Source organism: Marmota flaviventris, chromosome 7, assembly GCF_047511675.1.
Source record: "Marmota flaviventris isolate mMarFla1 chromosome 7, mMarFla1.hap1, whole genome shotgun sequence".
In the NCBI taxonomy this organism is placed as follows: Eukaryota; Metazoa; Chordata; class Mammalia; order Rodentia; family Sciuridae; genus Marmota; species Marmota flaviventris.
Genome location: NC_092504.1, coordinates 41859455 through 41883926, shown reverse-complemented (window position 1 = coordinate 41883926; position 24472 = coordinate 41859455). Strand labels below are relative to the sequence as shown.

At 44.3% G+C, this 24472-nt stretch overlaps 1 protein-coding gene across 4 annotated transcripts in view; it reads right to left on the bottom strand.

Moving 5' to 3' along the window:
• Kit (KIT proto-oncogene, receptor tyrosine kinase) overlaps nt 1–18096 on the bottom strand; it is a 78462-nt gene extending 60366 nt beyond the window's left edge. For all 4 annotated transcript variants that reach the window (XM_071614286.1, XM_071614287.1, XM_027936703.2 and 1 more), the window contains exon 1: nt 17962–18096. In XM_071614286.1, coding sequence (XP_071470387.1) covers nt 17962–18028 — 67 coding nt within the window. In that variant the 5' untranslated portion in view covers nt 18029–18096. The remainder of the gene's footprint in view (nt 1–17961) is intronic.
• Nucleotides 18097–24472: the final 6376 nt, after the last annotated feature.

The following is a 24472-nucleotide window of genomic DNA, read 5'->3' as shown; positions in this document are numbered from 1 at the left end:
GAAGTGTGTGGTAAGGAGCATGGCACCCCAACATCCACTTCTTTGAGCAAACGAGGCAGTGGGTTCTTGGAAGCCCCAGGAGAGATGGGACAACAGTCACTTTCCTGAAAACTTCCCACTGCCACCTTTACTATTCAGGATGCTTGCTGGTTTCTGAACCAGCTGTTAGCACTTTTTGACCATCACCAAGAGTGAAGGTTTTGTCCCTCTGCCGTGGCCCTGGAATACTAATACTCAACAACTTCTCTCGGGGGTGCCCCACAGCCAGAACCAAGCCATGAGATGCCAACGTCTCCCTGCCAGGGACCTGCCTTTTCATTGGGAAGAGTCCATGCACCTTCCCAAAACTCATTAGGTGACACCTCTATCAAATCTGGACATTAACCAGCCCCCATGTCCTTGAAATAAAGGTAAAGATGACCCCTACCATTCATTCATCCAAAAACAAACTGAAGACCTGCTCTCTGCTGGTCCCCAGATGGCAGTGAACAAGGCAAGGCCTCCCCAACCCCTACTGCATGGGGTTTATATTTAGCTGGGGGGGGGGGGGAGCCATAAACCAATAATAAATAATTATAGAATTAAAATGTGATAAGTGTCAAGGAATCAGCTGCAGAGTCAGAGCCATTCTGGGAATCCAAGAGGACTGCAAGGACCACTCAGGAGCTAGAGCCTGAGGTACACAGGAGGCTAGGGAGAAGGGCTATGCCCTTGGCAATGAACCCTGAGCAAAAGCTGGATACCTTTAGGTGAGATCAAAGGACAAGGCAGGTGTTGTATGCAAGGTGAAAACCAGCAGGCCTGAGAGGACACAATTAATTCCTGGGCAGACTCTGAAAGGTTGTAGTCAGGGTGGGTGACAATCACATACGTCCTTATAAAATATCACCTCTAGAGGGGCCTTCTCTTCCCCTCCCCCATCCCACCGGTGCACACTTCTGGAAGCCTCGGTGCTGTCCCAGGGTACTGCAATTGTCTGTTTTCCTGTCTGGACTAACCGAAACTCCTATCTATCTTTCTTAGTGCGACAGAAAGAGAACTGAGAATTGCACCCTCGTCTGACCTTAAAGGATCAAGAGGCCACGAGCCTGGCGCTGTGACAAAGTCCAGTAATTGTGACACCCTAGACCAGTGGTTCTCAAACTTCAGCCCAGAGTAGACTCCTGGGGGGCGGGGGGTGGGGGGGGTGTTGTTAAAGGAGATTGCTGGGGCTTGCTCCCAGCAATTCGGCTGGTCAGGGCAGGGGGGTTCTCTACCAGGGGCCAGGAACTGCAGGACACTGCTGGTCCAGGTCCCAGTTGAAGAATGGGTGACCCCCTGCCCCTCAAGGCAGTCAGCTAGCAGAAGAAACCCAAACCCGGGGCACTTGTGCAGCAACAAAGTGCACCAGAATCTGTATCTTGGAACTCAAAGCAAACCTGCAAAAACAGATTTTCTTGAGTGAGCGAATCTGCCTGGCTTTTACACCTAGAAATCGGCCTCGCGCTGGGTCCCCCTGACGAGCCTTGGCAGCCAGTCGGGCACAGATTTCTCGATTCCCCAAGCTTTCAAAGTGGGAAATGTTGCAGAATGCACCAGTCACAGCTACAGGACTCCAGAATAGTGACACTGGGTGGCAAAGACAACTTCTGCAGCACATCAGACTGCAATCTGCTGCACCGAGCCGATCCTGACGGCCCAGTGCCCACATCCACAAACCATGTTTCTCCACAGGGGCCTCTGAGCCCCTCACAGCAGGTGAAAAACAGTAGAGAGCACAGGCGACGTGTCCTGGCACAGGCCGTGATCTTGCACAGGGTCCTGTCAAATACCAGGCATTTCTTGGTGCGTGGGCAGATACCAGTTCACCAATTTCCTAAATTGCTAATCAGATAATTGCTGCAATAGTTAATTCTGAAGCCATTCTACATTTGAACAAACAAAATAGAAAATAATTAGACCAAAACAATCGCATTGGTTTAAAAGCACACTAATGGACAAAATTGGTTTATTCAAATTTGTTTCAACATTCATCAGAACGCTTGCTGGTCAATTTGCTTAATGACTGCTCACTTTTCTCTTAATTTTTCTGGGGTGACATTCACTTAGAGCAATACATTAAGCCTGCTTCCCTTTTGCAAGGAATTCTTAATGAGCAGCCCCGTGCGCAAAATGATCTCTTCTCAATCTCTTTGTAGAAAACAAGAGGAAACATTTGAAAATGATCTTTTTGTGTTTTCCAGAATTTTTTAAAAGAGTTTCCAGTATGTCCATTGAGAAAGTTTCACTTCTTCCTTATATGGTTTTAGAATAATGACCATCCCTAAAAGGTGGGGAGAGGGATATTAAAATTATAACTTTTCAGTTAGGTAATTAAAATTAGTGAGCAACTGGAAAAAAAAAAAACTCACGTTGGAGGAAGGAAATTTAATATTTTTGGAAATCTAAATTAATATTATGTCAAGCCCTGATACTATTTTTTTCCCAATGACTATAAGTAGAGATATGCAAATTTTTCACTGGGGGAAAAAAGCTGAAAGGAAAATGCACCTAATTAAGTAATAATGTTATCTTTATTAGATGGCATTAAAAGAATACATGTGGTTTAATGCTTTCAAAACCCAAAACAACGCTACCTCCTTCAGAACTTAAGGAATCTTATACCAAACAAATAATGGCAAAAGGGTGTCACTTCTTATAAGTTTTGCTCAGAAACAACAGCTTAGCAAAGAGCTTCCTGGTGCTTGCATGATTTCAACCTTATGTTTGCATAAACAGTAAGCTTAGAAAGCCAATGTCAAGGCGCGTTCATTTCCATACTAATCAGTTTCCAGTTAGTTTACAACCACTAACTTTTGTCACTGCAACAAATTTTTAATAACTTAATTTCGAAAGAAAATCATTTTTTAAAGCAGCTACCAGGAATTTAATATTTCCCTTTGGTCTATCTTTGGTAGACCCAGAGGTTAAAACTATTTCGGTTCAAAAGTCAATATAGACTCTGGGAAGGTGGGAGCGGCTGCAGGGATGGAAGCATACTTGTTGAATCTCCTCAACCATAAAAATGGGCAAATACAGCTCAATCAAAAATGACAGAAAACATCTATAACAACAGGAAGTGATAAGGTATCCCAGGAACCCTTGTGTATGAGGTAGAAACAAATTACCTGTAGCTACAAGGATTACCATCAGCTACTTCCTGGAAAGTTCAGAGAACCTTCTGAGAATGCCCACAGAGACTGGGAGAGGCCATTGCAGGTTCCAATCTTATTAGGGAGCACAGAGGGCATTGGGGTGCATTTGTGTCCAATGTGCTGGAATATTCTGCAATGGGGAAGGTCTGGGCCCTATAAATTAATAACCCAGGACAGAGCCCCTCCCTGAGAAGAAATTCAGGGGATGGATGGAATCTAAGAAAAGTGCAAAGGGGGGGTGGGTCTGGCTGGGTGGAAAGTGGGGGTGGGGACAAAAGATAGCAAGATCATAGGATTAAGAAGCAGGGTCCATATTTTGCTGCTTCATGAAAATAATATCAGTGGATCACTCTGATGCTAGAAAAACCACACTAACCCAACCCTGCCAAAAAGTACAAGAAAACTCAGTGGAAAAAAAACAGAAAAGAATTACAGTTAAATTCCAAATAGCTATTTTAAGAAAAATTACAGGGCTGAATGAGATCCCTGATAGGAACAATAAGATCGTGCCAGGAAGGATGCAAAAGGAAACTACAACTTAATAGTTCAAAATGGGCAAAATGAAATTATGCAAATCAAAGAGACTATAAAAACATAGCAACTCGCGGAATTTTTAAAACTCAAAGGAGTTGGCTGGAGAAAAAATGGACATTTCCAAAGGGAGGCAAAAGAATTAAGAATCAGAAGTAAAATAATCTCAGAACGGAAGGATAAAGAGAACATAGGAACAAACAAAAATGCATAGTGCCTTAAATGGTCTACAAGATGGGAAAGATTATTATTTTTTTTTTAATTATAAAGGGACTAAAAGAATTTAAGAGAAAGTGACGGATATAGAAGACAGGCAAAGAAGACCTAACATACACATAATGGGAGTTCCTAAGCCAACAGAAGGAAGTTCCTAAGGAACAGAGGGAACAGCCTATGCTACTTAAGAAATATCTTTAGCGTGGAAGAAGAAGAAAGAACACTTGAGATTGCATATTAAAACAGCATATCATGGGGGCAGAGGGATCAACACAGAACTGCCAATATTATAAAACTGATCGACTTCAAGGAAAAAAGGTAAAAGGAGTCTTTTGGGGTATCCAGGCATCCATGACAAGTCAAATGTGCAGGGAAAAAAATCTGATTAGCATGAGACTCTGAAGACACTTTACAACAAAAGATATTAGAGTGAAATATTAAAGATAACTCAGCAAAGACAAGATGGGCCATGGATTTTTTTTTTTTAATCATACTCCCACCTGTAAGTATAAAAGCTACAGCAGGCAGCTGTGATCATGTAATGCAGGAAACACTTCCCATGGTGCCTCCTGAGGCATGTGCTACAGGAAGACTTCAGAAAGGAAGGGCAGACAGGGCTGGTGGCCAGCATTAAGTGCAGATTGACCTGAGAACTAAGACTACATGGAGCATGTGCCAACACAGCCGTTTTGGTAGGGCCGCCAGAAAAATGAGAAAACGACGAGTTCTGAAAACAGCTGTTCACCTATTCATAGATTAAAGCTGGAATGGAGGAGGATATTTCTTGAAATCCTCTGCTCAGGGGAGAAAAGATCAGGCCACCGACTCACTTAAATGTTACAGTTGAAAGCCAACAGAAAACAGTCCTGCAAGAATGGGTCACAGTGCTGTATAAAGATATAAGTATAAAGGAAAAAACAAAACCCACAAAATATAGAAGAAAAATACAAAATTTTGCAAATGTCCAAAAGGTATTTGAGTCAGAGAAAATGAATGAATAGAAGAACATATCACCTATCCAAGACTCTTGTTTTAAAAAAAAAAAAAAATGATCAAACCTCTAGATCAACAATTTACAGGAAATGTGGGGAATAGAACATGTTAATTACCACAGGAATGCAATCAGCATAATTCAGACTGAAAAACCGCAGAGAACAGAGAACACACCCAAGCCTACAGATAAGCAATGGCATAAGGACATATCAACCAATTGCAATGCATGCATCTTTCTTGGTTTCTTTTATTAATATATTTGTTTACACTTTCATATTTATTTTCCATACGGGAAATGTGTACCCTGGATCCTTGATGACAGAGTAGAATTACAGTGATTTGGAAGAACGTGATGCTGACAGCATCATTACATTTAGAAAAGGGAGTCTGTCTTAGAGCTACATGCTGAAAACAGTGACAGATGACGTGGAGCAAGGTAATGGGAGGATGGAGGGTAGAGGCAAAGCAGAAAGGCTGCCTTGTTGGCAGTGCTGAAGCTGCATTGTGGCCGTGATGCTCCCATAATAAAAACACATTTAAAAAAAAGCCAGGTGGGGTGGCACAAGCCTGTAATCCCAGCAGCTCTGGAGCCTGAGGCAGGAGGATCGGGGAGTTCAAAACCAGCCTCAGCAAAAGTGAGGCACTAAGCCACTCAGTGAGACCCTGCCTCCAAATAAAATACAAAATAGGGCTGGGGATGTGGCTAAATGGTCGAGTGCCCTGAAATTCAATCCCGGGCACATAGCATCAAAATAAAAACTGATTTTATAAAAGTTAATGAAGTTCAGTTCCTCCATGTTGAAACACAATGGCTGATAATAGGTTTTCAAATTACTCAGAGAGTAGCTTAGAAATCATAGGCTCAGGCTGTGGCTGTAGCTCAGTGGTAGAGCACTTGTTTAGCATGTATCAGGCACTGGATTCGATTCTCACTGCATAAAATAAATAAAATGAAGGTCCATGACAACTAAAAAATATATATATATAAATCATAGGCTCCCTACTGCTTCTTAAAACTTGTTTACCCTTACCTACTCAACTGGTAGCAAATTTTAACATCACCCATTTAAATACAGGCCCTGAAGTCCTTACTCAAAACAACAGGTACTGACCAGTATAATGATTACACTAGATAAAAGGGACTGTCAAACCTGAAGCAAGTACAGGACTTCATTAATTACTTAAGTACCCATCTGTGCATCTCTGAAGCTGGTAGCTTCATCACAATTTTTAAATGACACCTCTTCTACACTCTCAACCAAAACTGTGGTCATTAGGGATGCCATCTTGCCCTAACTCAAGATGCTATCACTTTCTGTCCCTAGACAACCTCTATCTTGGATTCCTTCTGAAGTCTTAGAACTAACACCACCAGAGAAGCAATAGTCTGCTCCAGTGCCCCAGCACTGACAGGGAAAAACTTCTAGTCGCGAGTCCTTCCTCACTGCCAGTTCTTACCCTGAAAGTCCATCTTTTCAAAGTGGAGAGCTTACCACTTCAGGGGCCTCTGAAAGGCCATCCTAAGGCTAAGATGCAAAACTCAGATGCTCTAATGTCCCCTTTTGAGCGGGCACCTCACCCAGACCAGCGACAGCAATGGGAGAGTTGAAACTCAGTGCAGGTAGGACTGATGGTGGCTAAAGGGTGCTTTGTCAAAAGTGAGGCGTCAGGAGCAGCCTTCAGCAGGGTTCCTATTGAAACCAGTTCCTTCACTTTAACAAGATAAAAGAACTTTCTGTCCTTCAAGAGATTACAAAAGCACCCAGACCCCTGAAGCATCTCTAAGCTGTCGAAGAACATTCAGGTACCTTCTGGAAAAATGGAAAAAGTTTCCAAACCTCAGACTCACAACACACCTTGGCACATTGAGGCTCCAGGGAGGATATTCCTGCTGCGTTCCATCACCAGGAACACCTGTGATCAAAACATGCTCTGAAGTCACTAAGGCTGGAGTGGTGCAAGGCTGGGACCTCTGTCAATCAACACTCAGCCTTCCCAGAGAGGGCAGGGCTGGTGGCACTGGTGACAAGAACTCAGAAAGCTCCCACTTCTCAGCCCTCCCAGTCTCCCCTCACCCCTTTTTCTGCTCTCCTGGCTGCCCTGTCTGGACTTCCTTCTCCTCCCCCACCAGCCAGCCCCTCTGCCCTTGTGAGGAACCTCTCCTTCCTCGGCTCTCTCCCTTCATTGACCACAATATGGGAGCTGAAATAAATCTGAATTAAATTGCTTTCTCTAAGAGACTCTCAACTTCTTCCCCTTCCACCCTCTTTTCTTTCTGTGCTCTTGGATCTAAAGTCTTGGGGGAAAAAAAAAAAAGAAAAACACAAATTCACTAAAGCATAAGCCCCAGGAGGATCCAGCCAAATGGGCTGTCTCCCCACCCAGTGCATTTCAATAATTATGTATGAATAAACCTATGGGTTCCTCACAGGGTCAGCTTAGAGACACCACAGAATGACGCTGTCTGCTGGTGGCACCTGCTCTTGCAGGTGTCGTGTCCTGTGCTGTGTGGACAGAGAAGCTTGCTAGTCTGCATCCGCTCCCACGGCCAGCCTCCCTCTTTGAAAGGTAGTGGGATGATCATTTTAAATAATATCCCCCTGATCTGGAATGTAAATTAGGCAACACATTCAGATCTACCAAAAAAAAAAAAAGCCTCACAAACCCTTCTACATATGTTAGTTTATTTAAAAAAAAAAAAAATGGGGTGGAGGAGTTCTCTTTTATTAAAGTGAAGCTTTTGATTCAGCTAAAAACTCATCTACTATTTCCCCGTAGTAGATAGACTTTACTAAAACAAACAGAAAAACATTTGAGTACCTCCATTCGACATTCTCGTTGGCTATCTTAATAACCTAATTTTAGATTTAAAATTAATTTAACAATGACAAAAAAGAAATTTGGAAAAACCAGTCCATGAAGTGTTTCACCAGCCAACTAAATATCACCCATCTCTTAAATTGAAACTCTTTCCAAGGTACATCAGCCGTAAGGGAGGGAAATCTACATTGTGAAAATTAGGATGGAAATGCATTTAAAATATCTTACAAGCTAAAAATTGTATTGCTTTAAAAGTGCCCGTATTGCCTTTATTCCAACTAAAATTCTCAAGATTTTTTTTTTTTTTAACAGTCTCATTTTCTTTTCAAACATACACTGGTCACACACAGTAACAGCCAGCACCACCAGCTACCTGCCACACCCCTAAAATCTCCAGTAAATACTATTTTCAGAAGCCAGTATCTACAACGGATTCCTTTCTATATATACTTCCTTCCAATAAAGAGACACATTCACTTTGGAAGTTCTTTGTGATGACATCCTTTGTTCTCAGCTCTGTCAAGCAATTCCTGTGCTTAAGAGTATCCAGGGGCTAATATATGCAAATTATTGGAAGTCCCAGTTTGTTTAGGAATTTTTTTAACATCCTTTGAAATAACATGAGTCACCAGGGGCAACCCCAAATGAAGCTGGATCTTTCCTCTCACTAAATAACTTAAAGACAAAATGTAAAGGAATCAGGGTGTCTCCTGTTTTGTATTTCCATCTCCCCCACCCCCATTTGGTCAAGAACAAGGCATTCCCAGACAACTGTCATCCATGACCCTCTTCCTTAAGGGACAGAACTCTGCCCAACACAAACAGGCACCTCCTCCTCCAAACACTGTCTATTCTGGGGAGGGCCACCACCAGGACCCCACCACCGCCCCCAATGCAGGATGGCCTGGGGAATCAGGAACAAAAATGCAAAGTGCCTCAGCCCACACAGGACCCTTATCAAGGTTTGGGGGCCTTCCTGTCACTAGGCTTGAACAAATGAATTGACATAAATAAGGCTTTTAAAGCCTGCTACATACTGCATTTATCATTTTATTAAAGATTTAAAAATCTATTAATAAAACAAAGAATCAGAGGTGATCTATCACCACAATCATATATCAGGACCAGAAATCTTTCTAATCTTGGCTGGGGCTGGGGACAGAAGGTAGGAAAGAAGAGGAGCATAATTAGCCCTGGACTTAAAACTCAGAACATCTTCATACAGAATCTGCATTGTACATGCAACATACGTAATTACGTGCAGAAGTGAGATGCAGGCTTTTCCATTTTTTAAAGTCATTTCTCTGAATAAGCATCTACTCCACCAGATTACATTTATGAAAATCTCATCACATAATGGCACTGCAGGAAATACCTCAATTACTGAAAAATAAAAATCCAGGTGCTCTAAAAATCCCATCTCACCTTGTGTAACACTCTCTCCAGAAAGTCCTTCTATAGGGGCCTTCCTGCTAACTCTCACCCTCTGTCTTTGCTCATCCCCTTGCCCCAATCCCCTTCCACTCTTCAAGATTTCTCTCAGGTCCCATCACCTCCTTTGAATCAGCCATTCCACCCAAGAAGGGATGCCTGCGTCCTCTTGTGCAATGGTAATGAACAGGACCAGACTGTTAGCTAAATTTTATTACCAATGGCATCATCACATTAGCAACTACCAAGCATTGATCCTCCCATAGATCCTAGGCCATCTCACACATGGCCACGTGTTTTGATGAAACAGGTAAAACAACATCACCAACCAGAGGCTGCTGAATTGCAATCTTTCTACCATCTTCCCCCACTGATCTAATGCATGTCATTGAACCTGACCATGAAATGATCAAAGGGAAAGGACAGATGGGAAGGAAGTGAGAGTGGTGGGTAAACCACTCAGGGAATGACCCACCCCTGAGCAATCAAGGGAACAGAGGCCCTGGCTTATCCCCCCTCCTCTTCATCCTTACAGACTGTCCCACCTGACACAGCGGTGTACACACCATTCTCTAAACAATAGCCCACGGATTCCTGGAGACCTCAAACTTCCTTTGACTTGTCTTTGACACTCAGTTTAAGCTATTGCAGTGCACAATTTATTCTGTGGTTAGGTCCCCCACCCCAAAAGATCAATAACCTATTTTTAGGCTGTAGGTTCTATATTGGCTATTTTCAATATAGCCAAAAATTGTTGAGAGTCGGACACAGCATTTATGAGCCAAGGGAGTGAGGAAAGAAAAAACGCTGGTTATTTTCTCGTCTCCAAATTATTCAGAAAGGATTTCAGACAGGTCCTTGAAAGGTCATCAAACCAATTGTGTTGGGCAGGACCTCACGGTTTCAAAATGACAATTATTTGGCTTTCCTCATATCTCTAGTGAAGACCCTATAACCAGCTCTAGTAATGCAACAAAGTCAATTCCAACCCTTCTGATTAAAGAAATTTTTCCTGGGGGGTGGGGATTTTCTTCTGGGACACCCTTCTTGCCTCTGCCCCACTCTTCCGTCACACACTAGAACTATTTGAAGACTGTCATTCACTAAACCTTCCCACACCTTATCTTCTCCGGTCTTATTAAATTCCATTTCTTGAAGTTGTCTCCAAAAGACCTATTTCCCAAAGCTTCTATCAACTCTATGTCCTCCTTGACACCCAAATCTCCATGTTATTTTCTAAGAAAAAAACACCTTTCCAAAAAAGGTCTCATGTAAAGAAAAACATGCAAGATGGCCTTCCCGCCATGAGTTTTTTTCCACGAAGATGATTCTTAACATCATAGGACTGGTATACACTTAAGGCATAATTATTGATAATCCCCAGATCCCACACCCAGGCCTCCATGCCTTCCACCAGACAGTCTGCAGAGCCTGACTGACGTCCTTCTGCCCAGGTCCCCACCAACACAAAGTAATCAACCTTCATGTTAGTCATCCTAAAGGAGCCCCCTCCAGAACTTTCTCTTAGATACACATATACCAAGGCTCATAGCAGCATTCCTCACAATCACCAATAGGGGGAACTAACCTGTGTATCCATCATTGGATGAACAGAGAAGCAAAAGGTGGTATGTACATACAGTGGAATCCTACTCAGCCTTTAAAAAGAAGGAAATTCTGACCTCATATCCCAGATGATTCTTGAGGACCTTGACAAGCTTACACCATAAACCAGTTAGAAAAATTTCTGAGAAATACTGTACAGTTTCACTTCTACTAGGTAACTAGGATAGCCAAATTCAGAGACAGACATGAGTAGCTGGGAGCCCGTGGGGAAGAAGGAGCTGTTCTTTAATGGATACAGAGTTTCAATCTTGCAAGACAAGGTGTTCTGGAGATGGGGTGCACAACTATTGCAAATGTACTCAAGGCTTCAGAACTCTAAGCTTAAAAATGGTTAAAAGATAAAATTTGGGGTTGTGTGCATTTTTACCAAAATTTTTAAAATTTAAAAGAAGAAAAAGAATCTTCCTTAGTCTAGACTGCCCACAGCAAGGGAATGTCCCAAGCTTGGGGATAGGACTTGGCATTGCATGTCCCAGACCGTGACGCCGGCTGTAGAATGTGCTGAACTGAACAGAACCGTAGAGCAGAAGGCCCTGGAATAGTGACCCTGCTCCTGGGTCACGCTGGCATGAACTTCAAAGCCTTCATAATCTGGACCAAATTCAACACTAAATATCCCCCATGCCACGGCTCCTATAGGCCAATCAGGAGTCGACCTTCCCAGCTTCTTCCCCTCCAATTCCTGAACCCCAGCCATCTCACCAACTCAAAGGTCTGACAAGTTTCCAGGAGGACTCTAATGTGACTTGCTCTATGTTTCGGTGGCTTTTTTCCAATTGAAGCTTCAACTATGGACACTCCTTCCTTTAAGGTGCAGAAATTAATCTCAAATATTATCTCCCACATGGACACTTGTACTGATGTGTGGTCTATATTAACACCTGCCAAGACTTGAGCACCTCTCTTTTAAAATCCCATCCAAAGCCCTTCCCACCTATGCCACCAAGTCCTGTGTATCTGTCCCCCTAACTCTAGCCCATACCTGTGGTCCCTGGAAGGACCCAGGCTCAGGATTGATAAAGTTTCATTAAGCTGAATTCAAAATGTTTAATGAGCATTTATTATGTTCAAAATGCAGCTCAATTGCTGATGAACAGGAGAGCCATTGAAGCAATATCTACTGGGCACCCCTGGGTGCCTGAGCCAATTCAGCTCAGTCTCTGGATCCTGGGAGAGCAGCCGAGGACAAGCACTTTACTCTCCTAATGTCTTCAAAGCCACTTTACATAAGGGAACAAGGTTCAGAACCCTAGACGAGCTACCCATCTGGAGAAAATGGTATTTCCAGATTCACCCTCCCCCAAATCTTATCCCCACACTCTCTATCCCCTTTGGTGGAAAGTTGGCTAAAAATAAAAAGTTAGTGCACAATTATCACTAAACTCTGAACTTCGGAAAAGCTAGGTGTAAGTTTCATAGTAACACCAAAAACAAACAAACAAAATACCCTCCATAATCTGATTTAACATTTCCAAATGTTTTCTAAGAGACAAAGCCGAAAGAGGAACCTAAGAACATCAGTGGATTCTACCCACTTCCTCTGCAAGGAGCTCCAAGCCTACAGCCTGTCACCTGCAGAATCTCACTGAGTCCCCGCAGGAGCAGGATGCAGCCGTCCCATTTCACAGCTGAGAAAATGAAGCCTAAGCAGGGAGCGGGTGTTAAGCATCAGGTCCCAGATTACACAGCTGGCAAGGGCCAGAAGTGAGATGGAAAAACCCAGGCGGTCGATTTCAGAAACCAAGCTCTTCACTCTGATGCCACGTGTCCCGAATAATATAATTTAGCTTAGATCTTAGAATTTTGCAAAACTGTTGAAAACCTAGCTGTCAAGGTCTGCATCAGAAGACATCTAAGGAAAGTTCCTCAAGACCAAAATGCAAGTCTGAAGGGTAACGCCTAAGATGAATGGGAAAAGTCTGAAGGGTAACGCCTAAGATGAATGGGAAAATTATCAGGTGCGGATAATTTTGTTGGTGAAATCTTCTGAGATGTGTGGGGATTTTTTCCTGGAGGGAGAGGGGGAGTCTAAGATCTGTTCAGTCTCTAAGACCAGGAACTGCCAACTGTTAACATCCAAAGCTATATAAAACTCAACTGTTATATCAAAATTCAGAGATTATTTCCTTTTAAAAGCTGTCAGGTTACTAGTTATTGGCACCAATATAGAAGGATCCATAAAGGGAAATAATCAAATTCTATCCACTAGAGGAATTCATTCATTCATTAGATGTATCTCCCATTCCAGGCGCCTTTATAAGAATCCTTCTCATCTTTAGGGCAGCCATATTAAGAGGAGGCATTATTGCCATCTTAGATAAAAAAAAAAAATTCCTTCTTTACAGATAATAGTTATGGCTAACATATATTTAGCATGTACTATGAGCCACCACTCTCAAAGCTTTATATGTAGGAACACATTTACTGGCACAGAGAGGTTAAGTAATTCATCCAAAGTCCACACAGCAAGTTAAGTGGTCAAACTAGCATAAAACAATGAAGTTCAGAAAGGTTAAGCAACTTGCTCCAAGGCTCCAGCCCTGAGCCGCCAGACTAATGTAAGACCGGCTACCCATGCTACTTCCTCCACTGGCACCTGCCTGGTCCTGCTTACATTCACCAGGACCCGGTGCAAAATGCCCAAGGGCTGGCAGTAGAGAGCAACAGAGTCTAAAGCAACCACAAAAGTATAGGTCTTACTCTAAGGAGCCACTCTTCAATTGTCAAGAAGACAGAGAATTGGAAACCATAATAAAAATTCTCTAGATGATTGGTAAATATTGTCTCAATGTTGGTTTTTGTCTTTTGTTTTTGTACTGGGTATTGAACCAGGGGCGTTTTACTGCCGAGCTACATCTCAGTTCTTTTTATTTCGAGTCAGAGTCTAAGTTGCTGAGGCTGGCCTCAAACTTCCAATCCTCCTGCCTTAGCCTCCTAAATTGCTGGAATTACAGGCAGGTATCCCCGCACCTGGCTGACTCAATGTTTTCTTTAAAAGCATCCTGGGAGCTAAACAAATATGCCCACAGGCTGTTGACTTAAAACTGCTCTTTACCCAGTGGAGTCTTAAGTCAAAAAAATGATCACGTCCCAAAATGTCAGAAATCAGAGGTGCTAGTCCAGGCTTACTACAAGTCCTCTCTACTTTCAACAAAGATTTGCAATGGATTTGCTTTCAATTCAAACTTTTGCCTCTGCTAATTCCCTTCCAAGTCCCTCCTCACTCTGGGTTTGCAGCCGTGAAAATATCTATTCGAGTTACTGAAACTGCATATGAAATTTAGCATACTTGGATTCCTGCAAATGTCTTTTAATCCCACTTTTGAAAAGTTACCACACATGAATGCAGCAAAATAAAGCACTTCCCACATCCTCGCCTGCCAACTCTTCGACTAAATTCATTCTGCAAAAAAAAAAAAAAAAAAAAAATGCTGCTGCAGCGCCGTCCACTACTTCTAAGGGGTCCAGCGCTGCGGTCCAGCTCTGAGAATTCCGCTCAGGACACCATGGCTCATTTGCCTCATTTCCTCCTGTCCTTCTTTAATCAGCTGGAGGAGACTGGAGGAAATGAGTCAAAATCCTAAGGGTAACTTCTACGGGCTGTCAACAACAGCAGCAAAATTCATCACCACAACAACATCTGTACATGGATGTGCTACAAGGGAAGCCCAGAAAATACCTGGCACATTCTTGGTGAGAACTTCTTCTGGGAGAAGAAAGGCAATGAGTGGTAAATTGTCATTTTATCTCCTCGTGCTCCTTGGGGGTAAACAACAGTGGTATCAGCCATTATTGGGGGCTTTCTCTTTCACAAGTATGCACCAGTAGAGAATGCTAAAGGCATTTTTATTTTGGGAGTTGGGGGGGTGGACTTCAACTGACTTAATCACTTGAGAGAGAGCCTATTTTCCATTCTGAGGGACCCTAACTGAAATGGAACAGTTAACACTGTTAACTCAAACCACAGGGTCAAACACCTCTCCTGCTGGGAGCTATAAATGAATCCTCCCAGAGTAAATATTTCCCTTAAAATGAGAACACTCTAACTCAAATGCTACACCACAGGTAATCCCAGGCTTTCTTCATCAGAACTGGTCATCCTGTCCTCCCAGAACCTCTAGCAACACCTGGTACATAGTAAGCACTCATTAAACATGTTGGCATGAATGTTAGTTTACAACAGATTCTGGCGAGCCATGTAAATGGATATGTAGTCAGGCATATGGAGCTGATCTCAGGCTCCTCCACTGATGGATTATTTTAGGCAAACTGACTTATCCTCAGTCAGTTTCTCCAGTTGTAAAATAGTAGGGGCAGAAATGGTACTACCTCCTGGGCTTGAGCGGACAGGAAACAGCAGGCTTTCTGCCAAACTGTCTGCACAGGGCATGGGGCACAGTTTCCAATCACAGAGCAACAACTAGGTACAATGCACTTGTAATGTGACATTTAAAGCACATCAGAAAGCATGTTGCAAAAGCACAGCATCAATGATTTATAAAGTTAAGGGGGAAAAGGGTGTGTGGATGGATGGGGAAAGACAAAAACCGGGAGAAGCAAATTGTCTGGGTCCCTTTACAAAATGATATTGTGGCTAGCAGGAAAATAATCCAGAATGCTTTATGCCCAGGTGTGAGGGTGACTCCAGCTCACACCTGCAGGAACAGGAGAGGTCTGATTCACTAGCGCCTGCAGGTTCATCCTGTTGGGCACTGAGAGCTGTAAACTCCATGGGGGGCGGGGGAGGGCATTACAAGAACAATGCAGGAGAGCTTGTGGGATTTGAATGCAGGCAACATAAACCACAGTTCCCTGCTTAGCCAGGGACAGAGCAGTAGGGTGCCTCAAAAGGGCCGAAAGGTCCCTGTGACCAGGATAGGCAGGGAATTTCACAGAAGCAGGAAGTGATCAGGGAACCAGTTGAGAAAGAATGCCAAACCTACAATCCTAACAGTGAGGAGCATTCTGGACGGGAAAGAGCCTTCATGACAGGAAGCCTTGCAGGAGCACTCCAGAGGATACTGAACTCCCCAGAATGTAAATGACCTGCCCAAGGGCACAGGAGCAGTGAATGGCAGAGAAAAGGAGACAAGAACTGAAGGGGCAGAGCAAGCTTGGGAGCTACACCATGCTGCTCCCCAGGAGACACACCTTAAAATTCCCTTTGCCAGCCAGCAGGGTGGCCCAAGCCTGTGATCCCAATGGCTCCGGAGGCTGAAGCAGGAGGATCCCGAGTTCAAAGCCAGCCTCAGCAACTTAACAAGGCCCTAAGAAACTTAGTGAGACCTTGTCTCAAAATCTAAATTTAAAAAAGAGCTGGAAATGTGGCTCAGTGGTTAAAAAAAAAAAAAATCCCTTTGCTAAAAAGCTGTCAGAGTAGGCTATGTGGAGCCCAAGGAAGAAAACCAAAGATTTATTTAGTGTTTTAAAAGGTAATGGTCTTATTAGTATGATTTTTTCTGGTGTCCACTATCACTAGGGTCTAGTTCACATACCTTTAATGAAATTATAAAGGACAAAGCAAAAAAAAAAAAAAAATAGAACCTAGAGGCTCATTTTAAGGTAAGCAATCAAATCCACCAAATAATCCACACACTCACTGGTGACCCCTGGTGATCCCTCCTAAGGCGCAGGGGTCCAGGTGCAAGGCCTCTCTTCTCCCACAGGGAAGCCCTCTGCTCGCCCACGGAGAGCGGGGCGGGAAGCTGGGAGACTCAGGGAGAAACTGACCAGTGTTCTACTCGCGACAGCTCATTGCGATAGGGCTTGATTCCAGCGTAAACTCACTTCCTATCCTTTAACATCATCGGGGTGACATTAAACGTTTTTTTTATTTTATTTTTGTTTTAAAATGACCTGGCAGATAACAGGGCTTCAGGGACTACTAGTCAAGCAACCCGCACACGCGCGTGCACCAGCGACACCTGGAGAAATGGGAAGGGAGGCAGGAATCTGAGAGGCTGCTGGAGCCTGCAGATCCTCCTCCACCTTCAGATCCAAGTTCCCGCGCGGATATAACTGGATTTTCCTAACAGCTTGAAGAACCAAGTGAAATATGCAGGAAGTTCCACTCCGTCTCCCACCCCCCACCCCCCACCTCAGGCAGCCCTGGGTACAGCAATCACGTGGGAGGGGGTGTCCTGAATCTCAGAACTGCTTAAGAAAACGGGCACCTGCTTTTACTGTGCGCGATCAACGGGACGAAGGGCTTCCAGAGCCTGATCAGGTCAGTAACGCGCTCTGGCTGGGCGCGCAAGAGACCTGGGGTCTGAGACTCCAGAGTCCCAGCGCGCTGTGTGCCTCCCCGGAGAAGCAGTCGCCCAGCTCTGCCTGCAGCCGCTCCTCGGCGCGTGGCAGAAACAAAACGACACCGCTGCAGAAAGGGACGAGCCTCCAGAACAGGGTTTATAAAAGCAAAAAGTCTGCAACCTAGCGGCTGCTTGCCACACGCCCAGCCCAAGTTGTCCCATTCGCCGCCACCTCCAGGCTCGCGGGTCCCGCCCCAGAGCAGCGCGCCGCGCTTCCCTGGTAAATTTATAGCCGGGCGCCTGGGAAGCGCCGCTGCCTTCGACTCGTCTCCACGGTGGCGCCGCGCGTAGCAGGGGCAGCAGCGGGTCAGTCCCCTGCTCTGTGCACAAAGAACGCCCGCGGTTAGAAATCAGCATCCGCATAGCAAAGAAAGGGCTCTCCAACTTTGCCCTTGGTGCGCTGGAGGAGCTGCGGGCCGGTCCTGCGGTGCGCTGGTCAAACACACGCAACTTTTAACAAAAGGAAGCTGCGGCCGCGCCTTGCGAGGCGAGATAACGCGCTCCGTGCGACCCGTGAACCGCCCGCCTCAGCCACCCGCGCACCGTCGGCACAAAAGCAAACCCAAACTCGTCCGCAGCCTGCAGCCTAGCTCACGCCTAAACCCCTCGGTAGCTCCCATTCGCGTAAGACCCCCGGCTCAGCGCCCGACAACCAGCAGCGGCAGCTCGGGGCTCCTCGCCCAGGTGAGCGAGGTAAGACGCAGGAGAGTCCAGGGTCCGCCTAGAATCTTCCTGGAGACCAGAACGCACGGGTACTGAAAGGCCGGCAGCCACCTCTCTAGATGCACCCCAGCGTGTTCAATCCCTCCGAGACACAGGCTGCGCCAGGGGGTCGCGGCCCGAAGGTCCCCGTGCTCTCCCACCTGTCTGGACGTGGAGCAGGAGGAGCAGGACGCTGAGAAAATCCCAGGCGCCGCGAGCGCCTCTCATCGCGGTGGTTGCGCTGGGATCGGAGCTCCGTTCCACGTTCCAGCTCTAGCCCAAGTGCACCGAGCGCGGCAAAGCCGAGCCCCCAGAGCCGCGAGCGCGGAGCAGCAGCCCCTCCTCCAGCGCCCTCCCCCTGCGCGCCGGCCACGCCCCTCCTCGGCTCCCCTCCTCGGCCTCCCCTCCCCGCCTGGGTCTTGCTCCCTCCAGGCGGCGTCTGGCCCCTGCTCTTTTGACGTGCTAATCCCGAAGGGCTGTGCCCTCCCGGACAGGGAGGGCCCGCGCGGGTTCGACCCCCAGGCTTCTGCATCTCTCCACCTATCCTCCCTGGTGAAGTGGTTAGCCCGCCCGAGGTGGCTCCTGTCAAGGGCGGTGCTGCCCGCGCGCTTTGTGAAGCCCGGCACCACGCGCGCATTAGGGCAAGGGCCTGCCACCTGGCAGGTGCTCCCTAGACAATAAAGGTTGGCCGCCCGCCCCTCGAGCCTGCTGGGGAAGGAGGAGGCTGGACCCCGGTTGTTGTTGGTGGTGGTGCGAGGATTGGAATTAGGGAGCTAGGGCTTAGGAAATGGGTTCCAACATTCTTCTCCATTCCAGTTAGTCAAGGGGGTGGGGGGCGTCCCGCGTGGCGCCTGGCACCGCGGTAAAAAAGCTGAGCCGGGGTTTAGGTAATTCTTCATGCTCAGTTTCTCCACCTGCTCCGTAACCTGTAAGAACACAGTTGATTTCTATTGGTCGGTATGGCCTCCGCCCAGCAAGCTCCTGCTGAGACTTCTGGAGACTGGGCGGTGGAGTTGGGAGGGGCGCCTTGTGGAGTTTACAGAGATCTCCGGTTTTTAAGTCACTTTACTTCTGGGCACCTTTCTTTTTCTTTCCTTTATTTTATTTTTTATTTTTATTTTTTCCCATTCTGTTCTGTACTGTTTCTCTGCCACTGTATCAGATGACAGTTACAGACCTGGAAATCCTGCGTTCCTTTTGGCTGCTTTAGCTTAGAAACAAAAGTAAAGTGGCTCTCTCAAGCCAGGCTTCAATGCCTAGGAGGTGCTTTACACACTTGCTCATGGTGACACTCCTTAAGTGGAAGGAAACAACAGTATCTGAATAAGGGTTTATAGTTCTCCCTTACCCTCTTATTAATGCTCACAACAATAGTTTGGTGGAATAGGTAGAGCAGATATGTTTATTATTCTAAAGGAAGCCCAAGATCACATAGCTAATAGTGGGAAGATCCCAAGTTTGTGCCCTTATTTTAAGATCTTTTCAGGGCATGATGAGCTTTGCCTCCATAGATTCTGATAAAATAATAAAACATTCTCTCCCAGAGAATTTAAGAAAGGAAAAATTAAAAGGGAGATGCTCATCAGAAAAAGATGGTATAACTTAGTCTCTTAAAAGTATCATCCAAAATTTATAATTTCCCAGCTCTTCCACTCTGTTCAATATTGAGCTGTCCTTTTGGATATTGATAGGACCTAGCTAGATTAAGAAAAAAATGATTTTTAAAGCTAATCACTTAAGATATTTCAGTTCTAAAAGATGATGGGATGATCAGTGTGTGTCATTGCCTCTCCTTAAATGTGTTGATTTTATTTATTCATTCAACAAGCATTTTTAAGTACTGCTCAGCAAGGAGGAGGTAGGCACTGAGGGACTGTTGTTAATAGATGTGGGCCCTGCCTTCACAATCCTTAGTGTGAGATATGGGAACCCATACCCTAATGTACTAGTAAATGGTTCAAGTCATACAGCTGTGGGGGATCCTCAGACCACACCTGTTTCTTAGGATGACAGGGTTAAAGATACCAAAGAAATCATAAGTTTCTGGGATCTTGATTTATTTCTAAATCCATTTTGTCATAAGAAAAAAAATCACTATGAGTTAAAATATCAACATTATACCAGAGAGAGAGAAATTACAATTTTCTTCTTCAATCAACTGATATTGGAGAGGATAACATCTTCAGAAGAGAGGGTAAAAAGAGACCATATTGCAATTTAATTCTAGGCAAGAAACTTCTATCAGGAAAAATAAAAAAGCCAAATAGAGAGTTATAGAATGCTGGGCTTTCATTCCTATTTATCATGCGGCAAACATTTATTGAGCACCCAGGAGGGCACCAAGACCTACAAAAATGAATAAGACTTAATTCCCAGCCTAGGGAAACTCACATTCTGATGGGGAAAACAGACACCCAAATAAGAAACTATAATATCTGCTAACAGCATGCATTCAGCCAACTTGACCATACTGGCTGATAGCATATTGAAATCCTTTTGTAGTGTTATTTAAAAAGCCATCTGCAGGCCACTTCTAGGTGATCCCCAACCCTAATCCACTCTTGAGATACCTCAAGTCTGTTTAGATCCAGCAATTACAGGTTTAATGCTGAGCACAGCAGAGAGCCTCCAGTACCTGTGCTTTTAGGGTTGTTAGCTATTTTAATAATGCCCCCTGACTAGTTTGTACTGAAAGAAGTTGTGTTTAAGGTGCTATTAGTGCAGTGCTATGGGAATGAGCCATGTTATAGATTAGCGCTGTCCCGCAGAGCATTTGCAAAGGTGGAAATGTTTTCTATCTAGGTAGGATATATTGATCAGTCCTGCACTGTATTCTGTGATAGTCCTCTTGACTCATACATTGTACCTTATATATTCTGTTGTTTTTATAATTGTTTTAGTGAAGACTAAAAGTTCAACTTGTAGAAACACAGTTGAAACTGACTTAAGCAAGCAAAAAAACCTAGAATGTATTGGCTCTTATACCTGGAAAGCCCAGGGATGATCATGTTTCAGATATTCCTGGACCTAAGAACTCAAAAGTCATCAGGAATTGAAGAGTAGGCTGCGTGTGTGTGTGTGTGTGTGTGTGTGTGTGTGTGTTTCTCTATCCCCATCCCTTACCAAACTTTTCTGTTTTGCTTTTCTGTCCTTATATGCATTCAGGCAGCTCTAGGCTTATGGCTCACTAGTGGGGCGGGAGGGAGTTTTTCTACCCCCAGAAAGATCTTCAATTAAAGTACTGAAACTGAGTCTTACTGGCTTTGCTTAAATCACATGCCCATCCAGAACTATCCACTAAGGGATGAATGTGATTAACTAGGTATGGGCCACGTGCCCACCCCAAGGGAGCCCAGGTTAAAGGTCTACTTTATCCATACCATGTGGCCTAAGTTGGGGAGAAGCAGGTCCCCAAAGAAAAATTGAGGTCCCTTTACCAGAAGAAGCAGCAATAATGCTGCACAAACATAGCAGGAAAGGTTTACTACAGTCTCACACAGTCAAAATCTCTTACTTGAAAAAACATTTATATCTAACTGTAAAAGTAAAGGTGCTAATTGTAGGAATTTGAAAAATATCAAAAATTAACAAAATAAAAATCACCAAAGATATAAATGCCAAAGTGTTCTTTCGAATCTGTTTTCTCCACATACATATAAGAGATTTTTGCTCTATATAATTTAAGACCTTACAATATTTTTAGTTTTCAACCCATATTTCTTTAATAGTGACATGAGCATTGTCCCAAGTCAATAAAAATTCTATGAAGCATGAGGTACAATGGCAGTATAATATTCAATTGTATGGGTGTACCATCATTCTAGATATCTAATCATTTCTCTATTGGTTTCTTGTTTTGTTTTTTTACTATCATAAATGTTTTGGGGATGAGCATCCTGGTGAATAAAACTTGCCTACCTCTATTTACTTTGAATGGATTGCTAGAGGTGAAATTCCTATACAGAAGGTGAAATTTCCACATCCTTTGCCTCTTCCTTTGGTGTTTAATAGTCCTTGTTTTGTCTGTAATCATCTGAAAGTCTTTTGTTCATGAAGTTAAAATGAAAATATGATTCTCACTGTAAGACTACATGCTACAGATTACCACCTCATGGATTGTGAGCATGAAAGGTCATAATATATGGTCTCCATTCTGGCTTTCATTTGGTATTTATTGAACACCTTCTATGAGCCAGATGAACTACATTAAGAGCCAGGAATACAAAGATGCTGCCCTTGTAGGATTTATAGAGAAAGAGGAAGGACGAATAAAGGAGCAAAGATTGGATTGCTCTTAGTTCTCTGACAGCTGTGCACAGGGAACTGTTTGAACCTAGAGCAGCAGCCTCATGAGGCTTCCCCAAAGAAGTGGAAACTGGATTATGAAGGATCAGGTGGAAGAGAAGGGAAAACAGAGCAATGGAAGTACCCATGGAAACCACTAGAGGCAAGAGACAGGCTGAGGAACCTGAGGAAGAGTAGTGTGTGGCCCAGGTCGGAAAGGGGCTTGGGGAAGAAGATTGAGACCACAGAGACAAGAACCTTTCTATGCCAAGGATTGCGAATTTCGTCCTTGGACAATGGAGAATGGCTAACGGACAATCCCAGTAAGCTGGGGTTGGATGGTGAAAGATTTATATTTGGGGAAGATAGTGGAGAAGCTCACTGAAGGATAAGTTGAAAGGGGCAAAACTTGAAGCAGGCAGAAAATGGTAAGGAGGCCACAGCAGTGATTGACAGGATCAAGGGGACTGAGTGAAGTCTGAGCAGATAGAATGGTGAGACTGGGAAATGAAAGGATGCTACACAGACTCTGCCGGCCTTGGTCAGCAACCACCATGTTGTGGAGGTTGAGTGGGAAGAGGGGCTCTGGGATGGTGGCCCGGCCTGATGTGCACTACCTGTCCACAACCCCCACAGCCCCAACAAGACACAGAGGTAGGTTGGGAGTGGGGTCAAGGACTTGGAGTTGAACTGGCTGTGTTGAGGTACTCATGGATTGGCATAGGGTTGGGTCAAAGAGAGGTGCCTGCAGCCTCATTACAAGGAAAGCACGTAACAGAAGTCATTCTTGGGGAATACCCACATATGACGGCAGGCAGGATAAATAAGATTTATAGAAAGCCGGTGTTTTGGACCAGGCTCCTGCACTAGTTGAAAAGACTAGATTAAAAATCAAAATGGAGTCATTCATGCAAATGTTCTTTGCCACCAACCAGAAACTAAGGTGCTCATGTGACCTGTCTAGAAAAAGAGAGATGACCGCCAAATTTCCCATTTAGGCCAGTTTCAATCAGGATGATAATGCAGCTCTTTAGCACAGAAAGATAACTTGAACTAATCTGATATTAACCAGTTAGTTATTTTTCTATGTTCTGTCTTCCTGTCCTGCCTTGCAAGGGAAGAAACTCTGAAATGACCACTCTGGGTTTTTTGTATTGTTTTATTTGTTTTGTTTTTGCTTTCTTCATCCATTTTCTGTCTATAAAATCAACCTCCTCTGCTTGGCTTATTGGAACATATATTCTATTTTATGGACCTAAGTGCTGCCTGATACTAGAATGGAAAGTAAAACCAAGTAAGATCTATAAGTTGGCACAAAATAGTGACATGCATGTAATTTCAGCAGCTCAGGACACTGAGGCAACAGGGCCCGGGCAACTTAGTGAGACCCTGATTCAAAATAAAATGTGAGCTGGAGGTGTAGCTCAGCAGTAGAGGGCGAGGTTCAATGCCCAGTACAAACATAAACAAATAGGCACAAGGCCCAGGGTTCAATCCCCAGCATCAAACAAACAAGCAAACAAAACCAACAAAGGGAGTTGGTAATTGTAATAAGAACTGACAAGGCTTACCATTATTCCAAATTCTTCACGTACATTTTTTAATTTAATCCTTACAATATCTCTACCAGGTGCGTGTCCTTATTCTCTTCACATTTCAGAGGAAACTGAGGCACAAGGAAATTACGTAGCTCCCACAAAATATAAAACAGGATCAGAACCTGAACCTTTGGCAGGCTGACTTCGCAGTCCCTGTGCTTAGTTATCAGACATCTCACTTCCCTAGTTAAACGTAGAGGTCTTGGTGAATTTAAACATGGGCTCTCATACCCCACACTCAGACTCTGTGGAACCAGAATTTAGACTGCATTAAACGTTAAAAAAAAAAAAAAAAAGAAAAAAAAAATGGACCAAGGATTTATTCCTTGAAAAACTCTTAAGTTCCGTGCTATAAGGAAGGACGCCGAGAAGCCAAAGGGGGAAATCAAGGAGGCCTGAGCCACCCTGAGATGAAGGCACTTGAAGACCTGGAAGGAGAAGGGAGTTTAAAAAGGCAGACATAGCTCAGTTGGTAGAGTGCTTGCCTCGCATGCACAAGGCCCTGAAGACAATCCCCAGCACCACACACACACACACACACACACACACACACACACACACACAAGACATCTAAAGGAAGAACAGTCTAGTGAGAAATGGGAAAAGTGTGTAGGGTCAATTTAAAAGCTCTACAATCACACATGCACACTAAAAATATGATACTAAAAGACGGCTTTGTCACAGTCGTCCTCAGTGACTGCTTCCTGGGAACCTCCTACAGCGGGTACTGTGAAAAATAATAGCAGGGCCTCCAGTCTAAACCCATGTTGCCTCCCAGAATTAGAAGTAT